The following is an 11,198-nucleotide window of genomic DNA, read 5'->3' as shown; positions in this document are numbered from 1 at the left end:
ACGCGACAAATAAATGTGTCGCCCACGTATTTGAATACGAGCGCTCAAAAAGCGTCCTTAAACCAAATCTGCTTTTCCTTAAACTAACTTAGGTGTCATAGGGGTATTAAAAGGGCTAATGACTTTTTCGCTACATGGGCTATGTACACGGGTCAAAATACGATCGACTGAAAGCTAGGAGTGCTGTCACGTTCGACCAAATCTGGCCTCAGTGGCAAAGCCAGAACAGCACCACACGGGCGGCTCAAATCGATCACACATCAGCCCGATCTCACAACTCTTCTTGTATTGCATGCATTATTATGCCAACAAATGACCTTTTCTACATATCCTGACCCTCCCAGGAGTGTCGGCATGTTCGGATTAACACCATCGCTAACAAGTCTTCAGTGGCAATCACCGCAGAAGATATCCGGCAGCACTGTAGAATACACAGTGAAAGTTTGTGAGTTGTTCACTTCATGCGACGCACAGGAAACTCTAAGCGGATGCATCGAACACGAGACATCATCAACGTCGCTGGAATTCGAAAGCACAGCGGACAAAAGGTACTGCGCCCTGGTCACTGCCACCACACTCTGCGGCAGCGTCATCCTTAGAAGCCGCCCAGAGGCAGCGTTATTCCGAACTCCTTTGTTTGGTGAGCCAGCTCTCCATCATTTTCGAACTCTTCTAATAGTCAGGCGTTTAAAAAATCGTCTGTGGCCATGTTTTACCTCACTGACGAAAAAAACTCAGATAATATTTTGCGATAATACATTCAAGGAAGTGGATTCATGAGTCATCCCGATAATCACTTCGTAGCTGGTGTGGATTGCTTCGTAATTTTGATGCATTTCACCACTGAGAAGCCCATTCATTAAATATCTGCTTTTACTTGAAACTTGGGGGCAACAGAAAATAGTTTCTGGAAGACAATAGAGAGTTTTAGTTTCACGTACGTAGAGGCTTCACCTACGTAGACCTCTTACGGGTGACCAGTGCGCATGCGAAGAACGAAAAGGGTATGCGCGAGTTTCACGTACGTAAGTGTGATTCGGATTTTTACGTTGCGGTCTTTGCGCTGCTTGCGTACATAGCGTTGACAAAGATGGCGGCGCCCTGCCCGCCGCTTCACAGCTATAACAGCTTCGTCGCTAATCCCTCGAGGCGATATCGTGTTCTAAACTGTTGTATTCGCCTTCGATTTGCCCATTCTTACCCTCGCATAAGGTTTCAAGCGACAAATAGCTTTTTGTTTTTCAGACAGAAGGGCGATTTTTCAGCTGTTAAGCCTGACGAAGTAGCGTTGGTCGTCGTTATAGCAACAGTATCGCTATGAATGGCTTGGCTTAAAGACTTGTCTTGGATGATTTTGGCTACAACCAGTGTGTGTTTCTTAGTAGATGGCGATAGGAGTAACGCGCGGCTAGTGTTCCTGTATATGCTCCCGCAGGGAGCAGAGTTGCGCGAAGGGTCGCCATTTTGTTCCAAGCTGTGCGGGAAAGCAGCTCCTCGAGCGCACAGGCGCTGGGATTATGACGGGGCTGGCATTGTAGAGCAGTTCGCTTTTTTTTAAATGCTTACAAACGGCGCTCGATTGCGGGCATCCTTTTTTCCTTTTACTGTCTCAGTGCTCAGGTATCGATACTAAGCCCATCATACTTCGTTGAAAAAAACGTCGGAAAAAAATCTGATTTGCCGAAAATATCATACAGCATGACAGAAAGATCGCGGAATGGCAGCGATAGCTCGCAGTACGGACAAAATGGCGCAGAAATGCTTGGAAATGAAAATCCTGCGTGAGTTGTGCGATGAAGAGAAGTGCGGTAATGCATCTCCCGGCAGAACCACATTGAGATACATTATTCTATAGGGTTTCGACCGCCGATGTGGTACGAAGCTTGTGAAACCACGCTGCATACGATGTGAATGCGCGCAGTCAAAAGCTATCCATTTTGCACGCAAGTTAATCTAACCCACCAAAGGCACAGATATCGCAAACTCGCGCGCTTATCTTTCACAAATTATACGTATCATTTGTAGCTCTGACTTCGAGCCCTCCATTGCATTTTTCCTATGCCATGGTCATCTTTTCAAGCCAGACACATCACGTGCCGTACTTCTTTAATATCCAAAAGTTAGAGAAGCCTGCCTTAAGTCACTGCAGCTGAATTGTGGTATACGAGCTTCCAAAGATCTCGAAAAGTGATATTTCTTTCTGGTGCTGTTATTTAAGTGCTCGTTTTTCCCTAAGCACTATTGCGTTTTCTCTTGACCTACTTGAAATATATGTACCTTCTCTGCATTCTGAAATATCTTTGTTTTGGACTGCTCTATGCTTTTACTCAAGGAAAAATAATTATCTGAATATCCAATTTTGCTTTTTCAAGTATTTCATGCTATTTTTGTTCCCCTCTCCTCCAGTGTTAACATCCTTGTCAGTGGAACCTTAGGGGTATTCTTAACAAATAAAATAGTTAAAAAGTCTAGGCAAAGCTTGTTCTCATGCTGAGAGACTGGCCTCCCACTTCTGTGTAGTAAACTGGGACTAGAACAAAATTTCACATACAGTTTGCTTGTCAAACATTCTTTATTTTACAAAACAAACCATTTCTGCAAAATGTTGGTGGTGGCAGCAGAATAAGCAGACGGGCTGGCAGCGGCTGCACATGAGAAATTCTCTGTCACGTGCAGCCAGGTTAGGAACAGAATCTTTGTTCACATTTTCATTTGGAACTTGTAGCGTTGCAGGAAAAATGAAGATAATTTGTTGATGGCAAACATGAGTCGCCGCATGGAGTTTGAGCGTGCCTGCTGAACAATTTATAATTTATACTCAACTGTAATTTTTGTCAGACTAGGCACATAGCCAAATGATGGTTGCAACGCCGGAGGGAGGTATGAGACAATGGAGGTTATGTGGCTAAATTAGTCATGCAAATACGGTAAAGTTGTGCTGTTTATTCTCATATCTCGCATATTCGAGTTCCTTTCGGAGCTGCTTTCACGCGTCCCATACGCAAAAGCCAGCGCAATCGCTGACGTACGACTGACCGTCCGGACGGCACTGCGTAAAAAGCTCTGCCGCTTTCGGTGCGGTTCTTGCAGTTTGGCGCACTGCACCTCGTCATAGTTGGAGGCTGCCGTCACTGCACACTATCAAAATATATACAACTGGAGCGCACGGAAAAGGCGGGAACACACCGCACCGGACGCGTCCGATCACGATGGCAGCCGAGAGGGTACTGGGGCTGGCGAGGAACCGGCGTTGTGCCTGGAAAGTCGGCTCTTCCACTTCGAAATGGAACAAGCGTCGTCTGCGGAATCACGTGACGGCCGCTTGGCGAATGGCGTCAAGAGCGGCGCGAGGAAAACAGTCGCGCAACTCTGCTCCCTGCGGGAGCATATACAGGAACACTACGCGCGGCGTGTTTCGCGTACGTGTAACTATAAGGGTTTCAAACCACCTGCGTGCAGGCTACGTAGACCTCTGACGTTTGCGTACGTGAACCCTTTACGTACGTGAAACTAAAACACTCTAATACTTCTAAATATCCTAAGAAGGACCGTGGAGACTCTTCATGATCTTTAGAGAGTCAGGGGCGCTCAGGAGCAAACATCTGGCCTTATTCATTTTCCGCCACGAAAGCATGCTCTAGCGAGATATTCAACCATCGGTTAGGAGGAATTTAAAAAATAAATTTCTAAAATTAAAGTTCACAAGTCGAGTCATGTACAGCTGTCCTAGGTTACAGCGCTTATATCTCAGTAATCAAATGAAACACACAGGGGCGAAACTTCTACGCTAACATAAAGGAAGGTGTGATCCGCAGGCACTTTGCAAAGGTAGGGAGAAAATGCGTAGTGCGTTAATCGGAAATGGAAGAGTGATGTTTAACAAAATTAAAGCACGGTCATCAAAATCACTTTCAAAAACACCGGTGCTCGGTCTAATTTAGAATGAAATGCTCGCGAAATGGGTTTTTGACCCAACCTTGAGAATTAAAAAATACCTTGTGCCATAGCGCTTATTGGCCATAGATGCCCTTGCGCAATAAAATACCCTAATCATTATCATCATCAAAGTCACCTTCAGAAATTTGTTGTCTGCAAGAAGGGCCGGCGTAAAATAAAGTTTCTTTCTTCATGTACATGCCCATTTTGTTAAAATTTGTGAAGTTATTAATTACCTAATAGTCTCAAAAGATAGAGGCAGTGTATCTACAGCAATTATATCAAAAAGTATTTTTCAACTTTTCTGCTTTTTTGTGTTAACCGTTTCTAGGCAGCGTTGTTTGCGAACATATATAAGCGTACCTGTGTTTGCGCATTTTTTAAAGCCAAGTTTTATTTCACACTTCTTAAAATTCACGTTGCTTAATTAAGCGAGAGATGGTGCAATCTTTTGTAAATAGGAGGCGGAATTAACGAAGAAGGAATTTTGGCTTCATGCTCCGCAACTTTGAATCGTCTCGGCTTACGAAAACTCACTTTTCAGAAAATAACTACCATACTGCTTGCAGATAGCCAGTAAAGTAAAGAAAAAAAAGCTTATTTTGGCACTGGTACCTGCTCGACCAGCTCGATAACACTTTTTTCGCGTAGTACCACGCCACTTTAATTTTACACCTCCTTTTCATAAAAAAAGACAACCAAATCTCTGTCCAGAGCTTCCTGAAGTCGTCAACCTGACACTGGTGTACGCTGCGGACAGCTCCTTCACCGTACAATGGCAGCGACCTGAGGGACGCTTCGACTACTACAGGATTGAAGTCAGCGATGAGAACAAGAACAGCAGCGGCCATACTCAGCCAGAAAGGATGGTGTCGTGTGCCAGCGGAACCATAATTCATCCCGCCCAGACAAAGGTCACCTGCACGAGCCTCGACGCTTGCTCCACAGCATCCTTTACTGTGCGCACCTTCACGGCGGGGCCACCTGAGCTTTTATCTTTGGGAGCTACCATCAACAATATCTTCATACCTGGTCAAGGTGATTATAGCGCTTAAGTAGTGTCAGTGCCCAGTGCCGAAATGGCGGTTTCTGTTTGTCTCGACCTTGGTCTGTCTGCAGCCTCGGAAAGTGAACCGTTCATCCTATAGCTAGGCCAACCCACAGTGACCTCTCTAACGCACCCTCTAAGCCAGAGGGCTGCCCTCATCCTCCGGAACCTTAAATGCACCCTCCCACCCCCTTCCTGCACGTTTCTTCCTCCAGAAGCTCCAATCACCAAACGCCCACTCATATAACTCAGCCCGCTAGATGCGCCGCTAACCCTGTTCCCTCCATGAGGAATCCGCCCTGTAGAAAGACGCGAAAGAGCGGTGGGAATGCGAAATAGATTTTAAGCACGCTTTGCGAAAACCAGCTGCCCCCGAGGGACATCACCCACCAGCCATCCTACGTTCTACCTCCGAGGATGCCCACTCACAAACCATTACTGTCGACCCACATTTTGCCACCTACCCCGCTTCACGAAACTTCTGCCATGTATTTAATACTTCTGCTTTCGTTAAAAGAAATCATTAGAGAAAAAAAGTCGAAGTTAGCATCGAAGGCTAAATTATATTGCTTTAGCGAAGCTCTCGCATGAGATACCCAATTGTGGCATTTTGTTTGCGATAGCAGAAAGAAGGACATGAAGGCGAAAACTGATGAGGGCGGCGGTTCGCACCTGATGGTTGGTGATTAAGGTAATTTCCTCTCTCCGCCCCCTCCACCTGTCTACTTGTAGGGATAAGGTGACAGACCCAGGATGCAGAATGAATCTGCAAAATAAGGTGACTTAGAAATTGACTCAAACAGCAGGCAAACGAGCAAGATATGTTCCCTCCTGAGGAACTATGCGTGCAAAATTCAGGCCAGCGGCATCTAAGCGTTCCGCCACTCATCTGGAAGGGTAACCTGGGTCTCACAAGAGCTACCGGTGGCTTTATTTGAAACAGCCAGCTGCCAGTGCAAAAGCGCATCACTTAAACGCAAGCGCCACTGAGCCGTTACTGGCATCAGGACTCACAGCGAACTTACAATGTGACGAACGCATTTTGTGCAGTCGGAATAGAAAAAAGAATCATAATTGCAGTACACTGGAGAGTGAAAAAAGGAACTGAAATTAGAACAGAATCCTAAGTAGAATATAATAAGTACTAGTATAGAGTGGCGAGTGAAAGACCAATGTTACCGCACTTCCACAGAAACAAAGGAGCGGATCGTACTTACGAATATAGCTTCCCCCTGGGGTTCGTTACCATGAAAAGAACAAGTCTAATAATTTTATCTGATATCCAAGCATTCACACCGACACATGCGCTTGTTCGTGGTTGTCATTAAAAGCGCGTAATGGCTAAACATGAAAATCAGGGTTTGGCTGGGAGCAATGAGGTCTCAACAGCATCGTGCGCCGTTGTTAAATGAGAAGACGCTTCGGCCGTGCTACAGGGCCTTGTTTATAATGAAGTAGCGGAAGCAAAATCTCATTATGTTCGCTTCATAGCATTACACTCGGTGGGTAAATACAAGAGGTAAATTGCCTTCGTTCCGACGGAGCATTGGCGCCATTGTCTAATATGAAGATATTCCAGGTAAAGCCTTGTGATCTTGTTCGTCGTGTTTCCAATTTCCCTCCAAAATCCAATATTTCACCTTTGCGTTGGTTGCCACGTGCTGCTTGTCGAAGCTATTGTTGTGCTGCTTCAATCTCGCTTCAAATCGCTCCCTTTCAAAGTTGTAGACAAGTTCGCAATCAGCGCAGCGAATAATATCAGTGACAATTAGGAACTTCCACCTCGTTACCTTGTTATCAATGAACATGTACGCCTCCAAGTAGAAACATGTGCAACGATGAGTTCTTGTGATCGAAATATGCAGGACAGGTTTTCTCATACGCCGGGCACACAGCATGAGGGAATCCATTTCGCTTTTTCTTGTCACCGCGGTAGTTGGGGCGCGGGATAGGCACGACGATTGTCGACGGTAGAAAAGAAATTGGCGGTGGTTTAGCTTTAGTTAAACCTGGAGTGAAGCGATAGATACAGGTGGCCTAATAGAACTTGGTCACGTGACCAACCACGTGACGAACTCTGTGATCAGCCGCGGCGCCGGCAGTTGCTCCGCACCACGTTACCAACCACCTGACAGTGTGGTGGCGCCGCCACCACCTTGGCGCCGCCACGCTGAAGGCTCGAAACGCTACCGTAATGTGTCTATCAATGCAGAACAAACTGGGCTTGCCCAAAGAAAACGTGCGGCGCGTTTGTAAGTCACATCAGCCGCTCGGTCCTTCGGGGTTGAGGGAATTTGTTCAGCACGGCGTACTATTGACGCCCTAGATGCGCAGAACTGAAGTTCAGGTATATGCCGGTTTTCGTGTGCTTCATAATATATTAAGTATATTCCATCGTTACTGGTTTTATTATAGTGTCCAGGAATGTTGCATGGCCCCACCACCAACCCATCTCCCAAGCCCCACCAACTTTTCTATTAAGTACACGGCCGTTGACTTCTTCCTCGGTCATGATCAATATGTTCCCAAAACGCTTTTTTTTCGTAATGTACGAGCAGTCTCGCGCAAATCGAAGAAGTTGTGTCATCAACCTTCACTTGCATACTTGTTCATGCGAAATGCCTCCGTAACATTCCCAAAACATATTTTGATTTGTAACGGGGCCTTAGGTCAGCGCTTACGTGGCGCCGAAACACAGTCCCTGGTATGTCACGGTCAGGAGGCTCTCGCTGTGAACATTGGCAGTGTGGCCAGGCTAATGCCCTTTTTCTTTTTCACAATGGCCCCGATGAGAAAAGGAGCCATCCTAACGACTCATGCTGCCGACAACAGAAGCGGGTTGTACGACCGGCTTCAGTCATTGCACATGCACCGTACATTCCCACGGCCACTTTGGCGGAAATCGGAAGACATTGTGAGGGGCTCAATAATGTAGTTGACTGAGGACGTGCGCTCCATGTTGCGGTAGGGGTCATGGTATTTTCAAAGACGCTTCTTGAATCTGACGGCAGTCTTCTGCTTTCTGGGCAGCTTCAGAAACAGTTCTACGCTCAGACGAGGTAAGGCGGTTGGGGAGAACTGTGTGGACGGAATTGGATGGATGCTGGCCTTAAAGCAGAAAAAATGGGGAGAAAGCATTCATGGATTGGGTAGCAGTATTGTAGGGCATAATATACATCAGAACGTAATGTAGGGCGGAACAAGGCTCCAGTTCATGTGGTTAGCATCAATGTAGATGGCCAGCATGTTGCCCATAGTGTGAATAAATTGTTCGGATAGACCTTTGGTTTGCGGTTGGTAGGCTGTAAAAGTACGGTGACTTGTTTTGCACTCGGCGAGTAGAGTTTTCACGACGTCAGACAAGAAGACGTGTCCACTGTCACAGAAATTCACGAGGAGCACTGTGCCGATGTATGAAGTGCTGCAAAATGAAGGACGCCACATCACGAGTCGTTGCAGCCGGGAGCGCAGCGATTTGGGATAGCATGTCAGTATACCAATGGAAACCATGACCCAGCGGTAGCCAGCACTGGCGTACGGCTTAGGGCCGTATAAATCGATGCCAACACGGTCGAAGAGACGAGGCGGACAAGGCAGTGACTGAAACTCGCCAGCCGCATATGAGGCAGTTGCATACGGTGTTCGCATGCAGGGCAGCAGTGGACGTACAGGACGAAGTTACAAATGCCGCGCCAGTAGCAACGGAGACGGATGCGAGTATACGTCTTGACTACCCCCGCGTGGCCACATAGTGGGTGAGCGTAAAGACAGGTGTTTGACCTGAGACTGCAGATGTCGGGGAATGACGAGAAGCCATTTCCGTCCATCAGAGTTGCAGTTACGCCGGCAAAGCAGATTATCACGAAATTAAAAATGTGAAGCTCGGCGACGAAGGGCGCTGGACAGTGGAACCAGTAGATGGATCGGAGAGAAAGTTAAGAAGGGAGATAATTTAATGATCTTTACGCTGCTCGGAACGCATGTCGCCGGTAGAGAGCGAAGACGCAGCGGACTCGAGCGCGGGAAGGCTGACAGTCTTAGCCGGTTGCGGGGAGCGCAATGGGGCGCCAGTGCCCTTATTCTTCGGGCTGAACAGGTAGACGACGCGTATGTTATATTCTTGTTGACGGAGAGCCCATCGATCCAGGCGGCCGGAGGGACCTTGTTAACAAAGGAAGACAACATAAGGCATGGTGGTCGGTGACCACGGCAAAAGGAGGGCCATAGAGAAAAGTTAAAACTTGTGAAGGGCCCAGACAATAGCTAAGCACTCTTTTTCCATCACGGAGTAATTGGATTCGGCTTTCGAGAGGGCGTGGCTGGCGTAAGTAACTATATATTCCTTGAATGTAGGCTTTACGTAAAGTGAGCACAGCTCCGAGGCCAATGCCACTGTCCTCCATCGTGTGTACTTCGACTGGGGCTTGGTGGTCGAAGTGGCGCAAACTGGGTGGTCCCGCAGGAGACAGCGCTACGTGTTGTAGGTGTCATCGCAGGCAGGCGACCAACCCGAAAAGTCGACGTTGCTGCCAAGAGCAGAGTTAAAGGGGCAACAATGGCGGGCAAAGTTGCAAATAAAACGTCTAAAGTAGGAGCACAGGCCTAGGAAGCTGTCCTTTAGGAGGTAGGGTTAGGAAACGCAGTCAGAGCACAAATTTTGGCGGGGCCGGGACGACCACCCTACTTTGACATGACGGGGCTAAAGCTGTCCGTTCACGAGCAGCAAATTGACGCTTTTTTAAGTTGAGCTGAAGGCCTGCGTCAATGAGACAGGTTACCACGGGCTTCAGCCCGAACAGATCAATCTCAAAATCAGGCGAAAAGATCATGACGTCGTCCAGATAACAGACGCATAATTTTCACTTCTGGCTGCGCAGAATGGTGTCCATCATGCCGGAACATTACAGAGGCCAAACGGCATGACCTTAAATTCATAGCCCTTCAGAGGGAACACATTCGGTTTTAGGGCGATCTTCGGCTCCCATGAGAGCCCTGTCAGTACCATTAGAGCAAATCTAGGGACAATTTCGCTCCTTGTACGCAGTCAACAGCAACAGAAATACGGTAAAGAGGGTAAACATTCTTTCTCGTGATCTTATTCAGGCGGTGGTAATCAACGCAGAAAATATTTGAGCCATCTCTCTTCTACACGAGTACCACGGGTGAGGCCTATGGACTGTTTCCTGATTACCTTGGCGCTCAGGAGCGAAGACACGATATGTGCGCTGAAGCAGAGTGGAATGGTAACCGGTGTCGATATGCTGGACGACAGTCGACGTGCACGTCAAAGCGGTTTCTTATGAATCCAAGGAGGACCGAATCTGATGAAGAAGCGCGAGAAGTGGAATATGTTCAAGTGTGGAAGGGAGGCGTCGATGGCGGAAAGGAAAACGTTTGGAGGCGAAGTGTCGAGTGCAGGAATCGGCTGTTTGAGGGCGTCTTCGTCGACGGATGGGAAATCGTTATTCTCATCAAGACAGCGAATGAAATCAATCAGCTGGACGTTACCGACGCACTTGCCGGGACGCACACAGTAAGGTTATGTAAACGGATTGGTCACATACAATGCGGTAAGGCCAGCTGATATGGAGAGTATGGCGTAAGGTATGGGCACGCACTTGCGGCCCATAAAGAAGGGAGATGGTGCAGAAAGCACGTTGCCGTCATAAACACGGTCATTAGCGATGGACTAAAGAACTGAAGAGCACGCAGGCAGGTCAGCGCCTGCTTTGGAAGAGGCAGCAAAACGGGTATCGGTCGACGAGGAACCGCTGAGCGCAAGGAACTCGATTTCAGCACTAACGCTATCGATTACAGCGTTATTGCGCTAAACGACCTCCAACCCAAGATGATATCGTGAGAACACCTTGCCATATGATGACCTCAATTACGTAGATTGTCTGCTGTATAACGACGTGTGTACGTCGCTGAATGCGCTATAGCCTGTATGGTTGCGGAACGCAGCGAGAATCCAGAAAGTCGGATCGTCACTATCGGCAAGGATCGACAAAAAGTTGCGGCAATGGCAGAAACAGCAGCAACGCTATTGACAAGCGCCAGAACAGAAACCGCCTTCACAGAAACTTCGATCAGATTTGCGGGAGGTAAATGAGGCTTTTGAAATTTCGCTGGAGGCCCAGTTCTTGCCTCAGGAACCGTGGCATCTAGTTTCCCTTTTGAAAGATCCGGGCGCCGACGCATATGAGAAAATGAG

General features: G+C 47.6%; 1 protein-coding gene across 1 annotated transcript in view; it reads left to right on the top strand.

Annotated features, from left to right (window-relative positions):
- Positions 1 to 312: 312 nt before the first annotated feature.
- LOC144103952 (uncharacterized) overlaps positions 313 to 11,198 on the top strand; it is an 86,399-nt gene continuing 75,513 nt past the window's right edge. Inside the window, exons 1-2 of the mRNA XM_077636677.1 lie at positions 313 to 640; positions 4,651 to 4,974. Of these exons, the coding sequence (XP_077492803.1) occupies positions 313 to 640; positions 4,651 to 4,974 (652 nt within the window). The remainder of the gene's footprint in view (positions 641 to 4,650; positions 4,975 to 11,198) is intronic.

This window comes from Amblyomma americanum, chromosome 9 (assembly GCF_052857255.1).
Source record: "Amblyomma americanum isolate KBUSLIRL-KWMA chromosome 9, ASM5285725v1, whole genome shotgun sequence".
Classification (NCBI taxonomy): Eukaryota; Metazoa; Arthropoda; class Arachnida; order Ixodida; family Ixodidae; genus Amblyomma; species Amblyomma americanum.
This window is presented reverse-complemented; position numbering and strand designations above follow the sequence as displayed.